The sequence below is a fragment of the Lepidochelys olivacea genome (genome assembly GCF_965140295.1).
Source record: "Lepidochelys olivacea isolate rLepOli2 genome assembly, chromosome: 4".
Taxonomy (NCBI): Eukaryota; Metazoa; Chordata; order Testudines; family Cheloniidae; genus Lepidochelys; species Lepidochelys olivacea.
The window spans coordinates 53,319,181-53,333,237 of record NC_140414.1 but is presented as its reverse complement, the minus strand read 5'-3'; the positions used below and the strand labels follow the sequence as shown (position 1 = coordinate 53,333,237).

At 43.6% G+C, this 14,057-nt stretch overlaps 1 protein-coding gene across 4 annotated transcripts in view; it reads right to left on the bottom strand.

The window, feature by feature from the left end:
* The window catches only part of PCDH10 (protocadherin 10), a 37,370-nt gene extending 24,436 nt beyond the window's left edge, over positions 1–12,934 (bottom strand). For all 4 annotated transcript variants that reach the window (XM_084626101.1, XM_084626100.1, XM_084626103.1 and 1 more), the window contains exons 1-3: positions 9,479–12,934; positions 7,624–7,682; positions 6,907–7,013 (exon numbers count right to left, since the gene is read on the bottom strand). In XM_084626101.1, coding sequence (XP_084482227.1) covers positions 6,907–7,013; positions 7,624–7,682; positions 9,479–12,079 — 2,767 coding nt within the window. In that variant the 5' untranslated portion in view covers positions 12,080–12,934. The remainder of the gene's footprint in view (positions 1–6,906; positions 7,014–7,623; positions 7,683–9,478) is intronic.
* Between the last annotated feature and the right edge of the window lie 1,123 nt (positions 12,935–14,057).

Genomic DNA, 14,057 nt, shown 5'->3' with positions numbered 1-14,057 from the left:
ATAATATCCATATATTTTGTAGGAAAATTATTACAAATTTCATTTCACTAATATTACCTCAGTGACCAAATTAATTCAATGTCTTCTGAAACTGAATGGTGATGGGAAAGGGAAAGAAAAGCTTGAGGATAAGCACTGAACTGTTGTTTGTTTGTTTTGCCAGTGGGAAGAGACAGCTTTAGATATTTATTCAAGGGCAGACCTTTTTTTTTCCCCACTTCTCCCTGGGTTTATTTTTCTCCTGGAAAATTACCTGATATATTAACATTTTGGTTTTATATCAGCTCCTAAACCGGAAAATTCTGTCTATCCACCTATTACTTCTTAATTTCCTTTGATTTCTGCTTGTCAACTGCAGTGCATTGAACAAACAGGTTTATGTAACAGCTTATTATAGGACCTGAAAATGATGTTATAGCCACTACAAATCAACATTTTAATAAATGAAGAAATGAAAACAGGGGGCTCTGAAATATATGTTGCATGTACCAAATCTGATTTATCTTGAAGGAAAGAGAAGGTACCAGAAGATGATTTAAGAATAAAGATCTAGCTACTAATATCCACGGCTGGAATAGACAGCCAGAATTCAAGTGCGTATATAGGTGGGTGGCTGGGGAGCAAGTGTCCAGGGATGACTGCTCCCATTTCTCAGTGGCTACATTCCCCCAAACTTTAATGGGTGCAGAATCAGGACCTTAGATATTAATATATTTAGAGCACAGTAAATTCAAATTAGCATTCTAGTTTTGAAATTTCATGGGTACCTATACTCAATTTTATTAACTATGATATAATAGCTAAATATTCGTCCTTTTTAATTATGGTATAATGGGATGACATTCTCGCAAATTGTTTCTAACAGAAAGTATTCAATGCACAAACCAATAGAGAAAGGAAAATGATTGTCTATTTTTCCGTGTTGCAGGAAAGAGGCTATATCACAGAAAGCAAAATAAAGCATCCGGCACAGGACTCCTTCATAAACGAAACACAGTATTTGTGATTTATAACAAAAAAAAAATGTTTAGGCAGTATAACACTTCCATTGCATCTCCTTCATATATCCTGCCAGATGTACAGTCTTTCTGGACTAAACTATCCATCATAATTGTAAATCCACAGTGAAGAAATATTTCATACTATAATTGAATTGAAAAATATAAAGTACCAGATAAACTGAGATTTTAAAGGTGAGAATAAATTCAATATCTGCATGAAAAGAATATAAATATCTGGCACAGAGTTCTCAAATAGCAATATATGATAAACACTGCAATTTAATATATGCATGAAAAAAGACCAGGAGATCATTCCTTACCCTGTAATCCAGTTATTGGATAGGTCACTGGACAGTGAACAATTTCACATGCCACATGGCCTGACATATTTAGGATGGCCAAGGGAGATAGGGGTTGAGGGTAGAGTTTTAATGCTAACTCTCATTCCTGAATTTGTTGGTTTGGACCAGATTTTCTGAAGTATCCCTTTTATCTCAATTTTAAAAAGACAAAACCAAAAATGTCTATGAATATGTATGTTAGTTGGCATGAAAGACTCTCTTTAGATCAAAGAGATATTTAGGCAATTTTTGAGATTCATTTTTTAAATAACTTATATTTTAAATGTAATTAAAGAAAAATGATCCACATGCCAAACCTTTAGAGTAATTAATAAATATATTCAAACATATTATTAATGCTAATTATGTAATAAAAATAGCAAATACTAATAAAGTGTTAACAAAGCAACTGTTCTTTTTTCAGAGGGTGTTATTTTCTACAGCATCATTTTTTATTGATAATGAAAGCATACTGGCAATTTCTTCTGTTATGAAGCTAGCCTTCACAAGGCAACTGATGTACTGCCCTGCATAAAACTGTCTCCATCCTCACAACAGCATGAATAAAGACCTAAACATCCCCAAGATAGATTCAGTTCTTCCAAATAATAACTTCAAAGTCTAATCTGGATCACTGAGGAGCAAACATCATTAAGAATGCAAGAATCCTGCTCCCCCCACCCCCCAAAATCGGCTAGAGTCAAAGCACTTTTCTAGACCACTTTATGTTCACCCTCATGGTTTTTTTGCCCAAATGATCTTCAGAACAGTATTTAACTGTTCTATTGGAAAGGAATACTGATTTTTTTCTGTCCTTTCACCACTGGAATCTCTTCTTTTTATTTCTCAATCTGTTTTCCCCATACCAGTTACCATATGCTGCTGTTCCTGCATCCCACAGGATAGACACATTGGCTCGTGCTAAAGCCGTTGCACAAATCACTTGATATGAGGGTGTGGAATGGCACAACTGGCACCTTAAACTCTTAGAAACTCACCAGATGTCTTTGTAATGCCCCGTCTCTTACAGATATAGGCCTGGTCTACACTACAGAGTTAGGTCAACGGAAGGCAGCTTATGTTGACCTAAATCTGTTAGCGACTACACTAAAATGGAATTTCCACAAATATAACTTGCCCACTACACCGACTTAAGCATTTCATCTCCATGAGAGGCATCACGCTTAAGTTGATGTAGTTAGGTCAACACAGTGTCAGTGTAGATACTGTGTTGCTTATATTGACTATAGCTGCCTTTCAGAAACCATCATACAATGCCCCACGCTGGCAGTTAAATCAGTGCAAACATTCCTGGTGAGGATGCACACCGCTGACACAAGAAGCATAGTGTGGACATGTAAAACTGAATCAATTACTGTGGTGGCTGTATGTCAACGTAACTTAAGTCCACTTAATTTTGTAGTGTACACTTGCCCATAGTGAGAGGAAGTCTAATTTTAGATCTTAGCCTTGCGGTCTCTGGTATTGCATGTTTGAACTGTTTACAGAATAGGAAGACATACTTGCTAATGGAACAATGTGGGTGTATCGTTATATCTACAACGTTTTATATACATCTCTACCTGCAAATATACCTGCCCAATTATGTTACAAAACTAATTCCATAAAATGTGTAATGTAAAACTAATGATATACAGAACTCAGCAGATCCCAAGTGAAAATCTAGTGTTTACAAGCCATTACCATCAGATGGTTACTTGGTGACCAGCTATATGAAATGAACTGGCAGCATCAGTCCAAGTCCTTGTGGACAGGTGTCTACCTCATAAAACTTAAACACATATATATGCAGAGCAGTAACTGGCATCTATGTTGGCAATCCCAAAAGAGAGGCCAAGAATGTAATTAGGTGTGGAGAACAAATTAATTTCATTCTTAGAAGAGATTTCTTTAGAATATGATTGATGCACATTTAGGGGTTGATGTGGGAACCTACAACGGTCACTGCTCTAGCTGTATCTGTTCTACAGATAAATAAGGACTTTTCTTTCCAAGACGCTAAGTCAGAGAGAAAGGATGGTCCAACAGTGAGGGCACTAGCCTGGGTCTCAGGAGAGCCTGTTCCTTGCTCTGCCACAAACTACCTGTATGATCTTGGGAAAGTCACTTATAGTAGGATTTTCAAAAGCATCTAGGCACCTAACTCCCACTGATTTCAATGGGAGTGCCTCAATTCTCCAACTTGAAGTGGGACTAATAGTAGTTCAATACCTCACAGGGGTCTTGGAAAGATAAATACATAGAAGATTGTGAGGTATTCAGATGCTACAGTACTGGGGGCCATATAAGTTCTAAGACAGACAGACAGAATCAAGCACCTTTCACATGCATTAAATTCAATCAATATTAAGAAAATATGAATTAAAAAAAATGAGCCAAATTCTTGGTTCAGTCACTGATGCTGCAGTTTACACCAACAGAGGATCTGGCCTATAATATTTCAAAGGATTGTAATAACTTAGTTCAATATACCTCCTAAGCAGTTGAGCATGGTGGCTCTATCACACAGTGAAAGACTCCCATTATGCATAAGTATCTGTGCCATGGTTCCCAATTATTAAACCACTACCTCTTCCACAGTCACTTTGACCAGGCACTGGACTACCACAGGACAAATGGTAACAGCAGGAGCAGTCACACAGTATGTAAAGTGAAGTGCAAAATGCTTTTCCAAGCAAAGCCACCTGCAGTGTGAAAATGACTAGGAGTATATTTAATTTTGCCGTAGGAACCATTTATCAAGTATTTCTGGACATGAATATGATGCTATTCTGTGGCAGGTACTATCTTGAGAAGAAGAGAGACAGATGATAAAATGATGATGAGGACGAAAAAAACAAAATATAAAGAAAGGCGAAAGAGAAGAAAGCAAAAGGAAACAAATATAGAGCTAGAGGAAGAAATAAAAGACAAATGCAAAGGAAGGATGGTGATAATAGCATATAAGCAGAAAGGCGGAAGAGAAGCATAAGGGGATAAGAGAGCACAGTTGGGCCGCACATATATAATTTTTCACTGAGATGATGTTGCTCACCATTATGTTTTTGTTTTTCCTAGCCTTGCTGTGGAGCAATGTGTTTTCTCTGCTAATTTGGAAAGAATTGAAAATCGAAGAGCTACATTTAAAATTAATTGAGAAGCAATGTCCTCAGACATTGAAATTCAAACAAGATTTACTCTCATTCTTTCATATAATTCATTAAGAAGTACTGAAAGTGAATACAAGTTTTATACTGAACTCCTTCTCTGTATGTATCATCATCACTGGTGCCAATGTCTGTGTAATGACGGCAAGATTCAGCCCAGGATTTATATAAGACTTTACTACTATATGTATCAAATAGACCCAAAACACCCTGTAGAAATTTCCAGTATACCTTGTAAATACATATTTATTACCCGCTTTGTAAAAATCCTTATGCAAAATAATTACGCTAAATGCACTGTAGTAGTTTATCAAAATTGGATGTTGAATTTTGTATGTTTGTGTTTTCAGTTTGTGATATTAATTCTGATTAGACAGAAAGCTTATTGTCAAATTTCATTTGTTCATATCAAATCTCTGTTTTAATTGCATGAGCCCATAAATCATATTAAACCATTATTTTAAAACAAATTAAATGTCTTTAAAAGAGCAAAGCAGATTTTTTTTTCCTCATTGTAAAACAAAAACAACAAAAAGAATTGGCTCAGTCTGAAAACTGGTGCCAAGTTTGAGAATGGCTTCAATGTTCATGTCTGAATTATACTACTTTAAAAAGGAGGAGGGGGTGGGGGAAGCAGAAACATAAGTATAGTAACAGAACTGGATGATTTCAAAATAAAATAGCTTTTGGCTGATGTGCAACTATGTGATTATATTGCCACCATCAGTCTTTCAAATCCAGCCCCTTATGCAGCTGTTTATTCTTTTCTCTCCTGTTTGGTTATTATGGTTCATTATGCTGAGGGACTAAACTGATTGAAATGTTCATTGAGACGAGTGCTGCAGTAAAACACTGTAAAAAAAAATAATGAAATGCAGCTAAGTTAAAAAAACAGAGGGAGGGGCAGGAGGAGTGGGAGCTTTTTATAACTCTCTAGCACTGATTGCTGCGCATCAGAAACTGTGTGAAAGAATGGGTGGGGGAAGGCTAAATGCACTGCTTTTTAAGACAACAATAAATCATACACCATATATAGGACAAAAATGAAAGGGGGCTCTGTGTTCAGATGTAAACTTCTGGCAAGACCTGGTTTGTTGTCAGGTTCCCAGACACAAAATAGACACTCTGTTCAACTAGTGGGAAGCCCGGCAAGGAGCGGGGAGCTCCGGAGACTCTTGGCTTTTCTCAAGTCTCATTAGGTCTGCATATTAATGACTTGCAGCAATATAAAGGGGCCCTTGAGTGTCCCGTTTTCCCCTGGTGCCTGGGTTTCCCATGGCAAAGGAGACAGTGGCAAGAGCATGAGAAGACACAGCATGTTAGCAGAGCAAGGGACTGTAGCAGCCACAGCTCCTGGGCAAGATAGGAAAACAACCATCATTTCTCTTTGATGCTTCTGGGAATGCTGGTCTGAGATCAGTGAGAAGGGGATAAGAGGAGGGAAGTGAAGGAGTTTGAAATCACCTTGCATAAAACACTTGCAGCAAATACCTGGGCCTTTTACAGGTTGCAGAAGAAGGAGAAATAAGTTATAACTAATCTGAGGTTCCCACACCACTGGTCAATGTGTTCAACAGAATTATTAGCTGAAGTGTACTTTGTGTGTGTGTGTGTGTGTGTGTGTGTATGTTTTACAGCCAAATACACAGAGCCTATCTTTCAAAAATAATTTACACTAATATGAGAGCATAGAGAGAGCAACATACATGCAGAAATAATTCCACTGTTTAAACACATCTATCTCCTCTAAATCATGATCTAACAGTATTTTTAAACATTTTTTTCTTTCATTAGGACTGAAGGGATGACCACTGTATACCTTTTACTCATTAACAAGGACATCATTATATTACATAGTCCCTTTATTTGAATTACAAAACAAGCCTCAGAAAGTCTGAAAGTATAACACATTACATATTCAAAGCACTCTATGTGTCTCCACTGATCCCAGCAAAAATCCTCACAATCTGGCAGTCATTCAATCAGAGAGTTCAGTCTTTCCCTTGGGAACTCCCACTATGCTTCACACTACCATGCCAGCTACAGTCACTAACCAAAGTTGCCCAATACTCTGAAATTCCTCAAATCGGCTATTGAAAAATCTGTGGTCTGCTATAAAGATATACCAACAACTTTGCTTTAATGTGCAGGAAGAGCCAAGGATACAGAACAACTTGCAGAAAACAGCTATACTTCTCAAAAGCTAGTCAGGGTTGAGAAACAATCTCTTGACTATCTCAGTATACCATCAAGTTGACAGTAAATTCATCCATCCATACATTATATACATATGCTGTACCTATAAACACTCATGTTATATTATTTATAACCACATAATTGCCCTTTCTGGCTCTCTTATTAAAAGATCAAATATTTAGATTCCCTTATCAGACTTACCAGAGGATTGACCTCGATTAGTGGCATCATGATCACTGTCTCCTTGCTCGCTGTCTCCATGACCACTGTCCTTAGAGCTTACTATGTCTGCTTCCTGGAATGCAGAACTAGAAACATCAAAAATCTTATGAGAATAAACATGAAGAGGGACTCATAAAACATTCTTCTGCCATCACATGGCCACACATGGTGCTGCATTCATCCAGGCCTCCTCTCTGCAACACTATTTCTGAAGAACCAGTCTGTCCATCATACACAAAACTTGTATATTCAGGCATTATTAATCCAACCGAAATAGACAGTAGCCATTATTACACTGCCTGTGTTACATGTAGTTGTTGTAAATAATTTGGTACCATTTGCTTAAGCTGGAAGTCTAAATTAACACTCAGATAAATCAATATTGTCTGTCAGAATGTACGGAGAGACTCATAAGTATTTAAAGCACATTTTTGACGAGTACAGAATTAGAATTTGCTCTCTTTTCAGATGGCTTAAAACAGATTCACAACTGCCATAATTCAGAGATGTTTATGTGGCACTGCTTATTTTATTTAATGGTATCTCTAAATAAATTCATAATTTTAAATACATATTGGTTGTTTAGCTATTATTTTACATCTGAAGTAAACACATTTCTACATTCCCACTCACACATGCTAAAATACGTCTTGGATAAATTCCTACATTAAGAAAACAAGAACAAGGAGCTCATACCTGTTTACCCGTCGGGGTCTATCAACTAGATAACTGAGCTCTGCACGCTGATGTTTTGTCTAGAAAAAAATAATTGGAACTTATTTGAACTCAATATTTTTACAACCAATGACATCAGAAGGCACACACATTCAGCCAGGAACACTCATCACAAAGGTACAGCTATAGGTAGGCCATAAATAACTCTTTCCTTACATTTAAGGGGTCAAACCCTGGTGGCCTTACTCATGCAAGTGGGACTACAGATCAATAAATAAGGGGTTTCCTCAGTTATTTAAGGCCAACTCCTGATCCCCTTAATCATGCTGAATAGTATCTTACACCACAAGTGTAAGTTAATTACACTGAAATCAATGGGGCTACCTGTGGTGTAAAACACCACTCACTGTGAGCCAGGGGGGGTCTTAATCTGTCCCACTGTGTTTTTTAAATATCCTATATGAGAAAAAGGGAGAGTAATAATCAGACAGATTGAGTCCTGAAAAGAAAATATGGGATATCCTGTTGCCCTCAAAAAGTACCAGAAGCCACATCTCTTTATAAACATCTGATGTAGGGTGTACACTAAAGGCTAATATTTAAAATATTTCAGAAAGATTTTAAAACAATTTTAAACAAAATATAACAATATCTTAACTGGCCTTGAAGTATTCAGCAAATCAGTATTAAGGAACACTGCTTTTTCTTTCAGTGGTGCATCATCATAATGTACTGGTGCACACATTAGTTAAAAGACAACAGACAAAATGATTAATAGGAGACTGTTAAGTCTTGATATAAGCTTCCACAGAAATCTTTACGCACTAGATAGTACAATATAGACCACATGTTTAATGGGTGAGAATGTTAAGCCTTGATATATGCTTTCACGGAAATTCTTTTGTGACGTTTTATTTTCAAGTTCTCCTTCAGTATAGGAAAGAACTGTTAAGGCAGAGTAAAAAAAAAAAAGTCAATTAATGAACACTAATTTTCACATTAATTAAAGCTCCTGCCAAGTATAGAGATGTTCACAAACTCCAGAGGGGTTTCCCCCACAGCCTTAATTGTACATGCAAAGATTTGTAGAAACACATATAAATGCTTTACTTTTTTGCATTAGGAAAACTCTGAATTCATTGTGCAGGTAACTTCATTAATGCCAATTGCAGTGATTTTGCGAGGAGCAATGCCTAGAAGATGGAAAGGTGTTTCATTTACAGCATACAGTTAAAATAAAATTAGAAACTAGTATATCATTATGTTATTTTAATACAGAGACGCTAGCAAGCTTCACTCATATTCACGTGGTGTGGGAGTTTGGATGCAACAGTTTCTGAAATGCTGTCCAGTGCAGAACTAATGCTTCAAATGAAAAGAAGCAACCGACTCACTTTAAGGTAGATCACAGCTGAAACTATTATGCAGTGTCAGGCTCTCTTGTTGACAGGTGATGAAAACCATGCAAGTATTTATGATCAAAGAAGCATGAGGATAAGAGGCTATTATGAAGGAGGGGCAAAGAAAAACGACATTCTTCAAAGGGAAACGAAGGGAAACAGCTTCAAGAGACTAATTGAAAGCAAAGATGGGGTTGGGAAAAGACTGCAGTGCAGCTTGACAGTGACACTGACAAGACAAGAGAGAATCCAGAGTGGTTGAGACCTGCAAGCCCTAGGGAGAGTGAGAATCAGGGGCATCAGAGTACATAAGAAAACAAAAGCAAGCTCATTTTTCATTGTCAAAACCGTAAAAATAATAGCAAACAAGCAAAGCAGCACAGGGACGCATGCACCTGTAACGAACGTGCACAGCTGAGCGAAGCTTGCTAGATACGAAGGGGTTGGAGAGTGTTACAAATCCCTTTGAACCTTACCTCGTTGGACAATATGCTGCCATTGGAGATGATGTCTGGCTGCTGGTCCGTGTAACCTGTCACTATGGCCCCGCAGGGGTTGTGCTCAGTGTCAGTGCTCCGGGATGGGCTGCAGGGCTTGAGGAACATCAGGTCGGTCTTGGCTGACTCCGGAGTGAGGCAGACCTGGTAGCAGTAGTTCTGGTTGTGATGGTGGGATCCGAAGCTGCCCGATTCCTCCACGGGGACCTGGGCCGGGTTACTGGGTACGTTGGAGCTCTGCACCAGCATGATGTCCGACTTGCTCAGCTTCTTCTTGCGGGCCCGGGCTTGGCGGCTGCAGCAGGGGCAGCAGCAGCAGCAGCCCAGGCAGCAGTCGCTGGCCAGGCAGGTGTAGATGTTGAGCTTCTTCTCCTTCTGGCAGCGCACGGCCAGCACGATCATGGCCAGCAGGAAAATGAACGACACCGAGCCCAGGGCGATGATCAGGATGAGGGTCAGGTCCAGCGAGGTCTCGCCCCCGGCGCGGCTGGGGCGATGCTCCCCTCCCGCCCCGCCCGCGCCGCCGCCCCCCGCGCCCAGGCCGCCGCCTCCCCCGCCTCCCTGGCGCTCCACCGCGCTGTCCACCAGCACCACCTGGATGGCGGCGGTGGAGGAGAGCGGCGGCTGCCCGTGGTCGCGCACCTCGATCACCAGCTCGAAGGGCCGCTGGGGGTCGCGCTTGGCCGGCACCTTGCGCGCGGTGCGCAGCTCCCCGGTGCGCCAGTCCATGCGGAAGAGGCTGGCCTCGTTGCCCCGCGCGATGCTGTAGGTGAGGCGGGCGTTCTCCCCGTCGTCCGCGTCCACCGCCGCCACCCGGCTCACCAGGTAGCCGGGCTCGGCGCTGCGCGGCAGCACCTCCCGGGCCGGGGTGCCGTTGCGGCCGGGCAGGGGGCTGACGATGGCGGGCGCGTTGTCGTTCTGGTCCACCACGATGATGCTGACGGTGGCGTTGCTGGCCAGGGGCTGGGGCTCCTCGCCGGCGTCGCGGGCCTCCACCTGGAAGCTGAACTCCTTGAGCTGCTCGTAGTCGAAGGAGCGCAGGGCGTAGAGGAAGCCGTTCTCGGCGTTGATGGAGACGTAGGTGAAGACGGACATGCCCTGGATCTGGCTCTCCAGGATGGAGTAGGCGAGCTGGGCGTTGGCGCCCTGGTCCCGGTCGGTGGCGCTCACGGCGTAGATGTAGGCGCCCGGCACGTTGTTCTCGCTCACATAGACCTGGTAGAGGGGCTGGCTGAAGCGCGGCGCGTTGTCGTTCACGTCGCTCACCCGCACCTGGATGGACTTGCTGGTGCTCAGCGCCGGCTCGCCCAGGTCCCGCGCCACCACCGTCAGGGTGTAGGCGTCGCCGCCCGGCTGTTCGCGGTCCAGCGGCCCCTCGGTGACGATGGTGTAGTAGTTCTTGAAGGAGCTCTTGAGGCGGAAGGGCGCGTCGCCCTGCAGCAGCTCGCACTGCACCTGCCCGTTCTCCTCCGAGTCCCGGTCCGAGACGCTGAACAGGGCCACCACCGTGCCCGGCGCGGCCGCCTCGCTCACCGCCTCCTTGACGGTGGAGAAGCTGATCTCGGGCGGGTTGTCGTTGGCGTCCAGCACCCGCACCAGCACCTTGCAGTGGGCGGGCACGGCGTTGGGGCCCAGGTCCTTGGCTTGCACGTACACCTGGTACACGCTGCTCTCCTCGTAGTCCAGCTCGCCGCTCACCTCCAGCCGGCCCGTGCGCGGCGAGATGCCGAAGAGCTCCCGGGCCCGCGCCGAGATGTGGCTGCTGAAGGAGTAGATGACCTCGCCGTTCTGGCCCTCGTCCGGGTCGCTGGCGTTGAGCTGCAGCACCAGGGTGCCCGGCGGCGAGTTCTCCGGCAGGGACACGGTGTAGACGGGCTGCTCGAAGGCGGGCACGTTGTCATTGGAGTCCAGCACCCTGATGGTGAGCAGGGCGGTGCCGGTGCGCTGCTGGGGTTGGCCCCCGTCCACCGCGGTCAGCACGTAGCGGTGCACCGCCTGCTGCTCGCGGTCCAGGGGCTTGTCCAGCACCAGCTCGGCGAAGCGGTTGCCGTCGCCCTGGGTCTGCACGTCCAGCGAGAAGTAGCTGTTGGGGGTGATCTCGTAGGTGCGCAGCGAGTTGGTGCCCACGTCCGGGTCGAAGGCGCTCTCCAGTGGGAAGCGGGTGCCCGGCGTGGCGCTCTCGGAGATCTCCACGGTCAGGTCGGGCTCCGGGAAGGAAGGCGGATTGTCGTTGATGTCCAGCACCTCGATCTCCACCCGGAACAGCTCCAAGGGGTTCTCCAGAAAGACCTCCAGGTGCAGCTGGCAGGAGGGGGGGTTCTGCTTGCAGATCTGCTCCCGGTCGATCTTCTCGTTCACGTACAGCACCCCGGTCTCCAGGTTGAGCTCCAGGTAAGGGCTCCGGGAGTTGGGCACCGTCTGGAAGCGGCGAGCCGAAAGTTTTGTAATGTCCAAGCCCAGGTCCTCGGCGATATTCCCCACGAACGTGCCATGCTCCTGCTCCTCTTGCACCGTGTAGTGAAGCTGAGAAAGGGCTCCCTCCACCATCCAGAGCAAGGCAAGGAGGAATAGCACAATCATCTCCAAAAGGGGAAAGAGATCCCCTCCAACACCACTTCCTCCTTCAGAAACCACCACCTCCCCCTCTCAAAATACTGCGGGCAGTGTGCGTGCGTGGAGGGAGGGGGATCTGAGTGGGATTTCGATCTAGGGGTTTTATTATTATTCCTTCTGCTTCATATTAGGAGTTTTTCTTCCCCATTTCCCTCTTTTTTTATGATTATTTCACACGCTGAGCAAACGAAGAAGATAGGCGTTCCCACCTCATCTGTGATCTTCAATATAAATGGCCAACTAATAATACCTAGAGCTGTATGGAGATAGATAGATAAATAGATAGATATACACACAGTATACACAGTAGCCCGCTCTTATTTATTCCGAGAGTCTTGGCACTGCACCGCTGCAGCGGCAGTGGAGGCAGCGGCAGCAGCAAATCCCAAGGAGGAAATTTTTATATTTCAAGATTGTCCTCGGTTTGCCTTCCTGATGGGAGCAGGAGGGGTAGAGGCTGCTGGAGGAACCGCTGGACATGCCCTCTTTAGATGCAGAAAAAGGCAGAAAAAATGAAAAAAAAATATAACCAGCAAAAGGATCTAATATCAAAAAGGCAGAGAGAAGGTTTGCCGCCCAAAACTTTCATTCTCTGAATTTCTCTGGGATTTTCTCCTTTATTATAATAATAATCATTGCTATTTTATATTTTCTTTCCTTTATTTATATTTTCTTCTTTTATTGCCATTGTTATGATGATAGTCATCGTTTTGCTCTTTATTGAGGTGCTGATTAGTCTTTCCTCTCTTGCTGCTTTTTCTTCTCTCTCACGCGCTCTCTCGCTGCAGCTCTCCTCCTGTCCCAGCTCCAGCTCCTGTGATCTCTACTGGCAGTTTCTGAGCTCCGAGCGCTCGGCTTTTCTGTTTTTGCGCAGCGCCCTGCTCCTGCCAACCAATGAGTGTGTAGCAACACCCACAGGGGCGACAGCCTATTGGATCCAGCGCACGTCAAGCAGGCTGCATCACAGGGGAGAGAGGGGGGAGAGCCCAGACCTCTAGTTGGTTTGTGTGCATGCTAGAGAGAGACACAGAGAGAGAATAACCCTGCAGGTCCCGAAGCGCTTACTGGGGAATCTCTGCCTCGGAAAGTTACTATTCCCCTGCTGCAGTTACTGAATAGGGAGATCACCTATCGTCATCAGTGCAAACCAAGACGACAATAATAACCAGTTTTCCCCGTGGCGGAGGAATTTCCATCAGCTACTAACTTTTTTTTTTTTCCTATTTGGCCAGCTCTATATCTGGTTCAATGGTAAAACAAACATTTTAAAAAGAGTAAACAAGGGAAACTTGTGCCTTATTTTATACTGGGCTGCCTTAAATAATTGGTTGACAACTGAGAGAGTGCAAGTTTCCATCACACTCCTACACTTCTTCCCAGTTCATCTAATTAACACCGTTCTGAATTTGGGCCAAATCCTGGCCTGATTTATACCCTCTGCAGCTTCACTGTCTGAAGTGAAAGAGATGGTACAAGATGTGAATCAAAGCAGAATATGATAGTTTGCGTGATGGAGTGGAATAAATGTCAACAGTGCTAGATCTGAAATTAGCTTGTGTGTGACGAGAAGGGGGTTAGATGGGAAGAGTCAATAGAAGTTTGCCGATGAAAAATATTATTTAATACAATGCTCTGGGTACAAAGGACCATTTTTTATCGGTGTTTACTATTGTTTCAACTTACCTGACATGGAAAGCACTCTGATAAATGTTATTTAGTAGTTGTGTCACTATTGCAACTGTACACAATATCCATTTTTGTATCCTTTGCTGAAATACTATTTTGCAACTTAAACTCAGCAACACACATTGGATAGTGCTAAGCCTTGTTCAACACCAGAGCGCTAGATTTCCCTGCCCCCTCCCCCCATAGTGGAAGGACAGTAGGAGTAGAAGACTGTAATAAGTAAGGTCAATGACAATTTCTGCATTTATATCAATAGGTT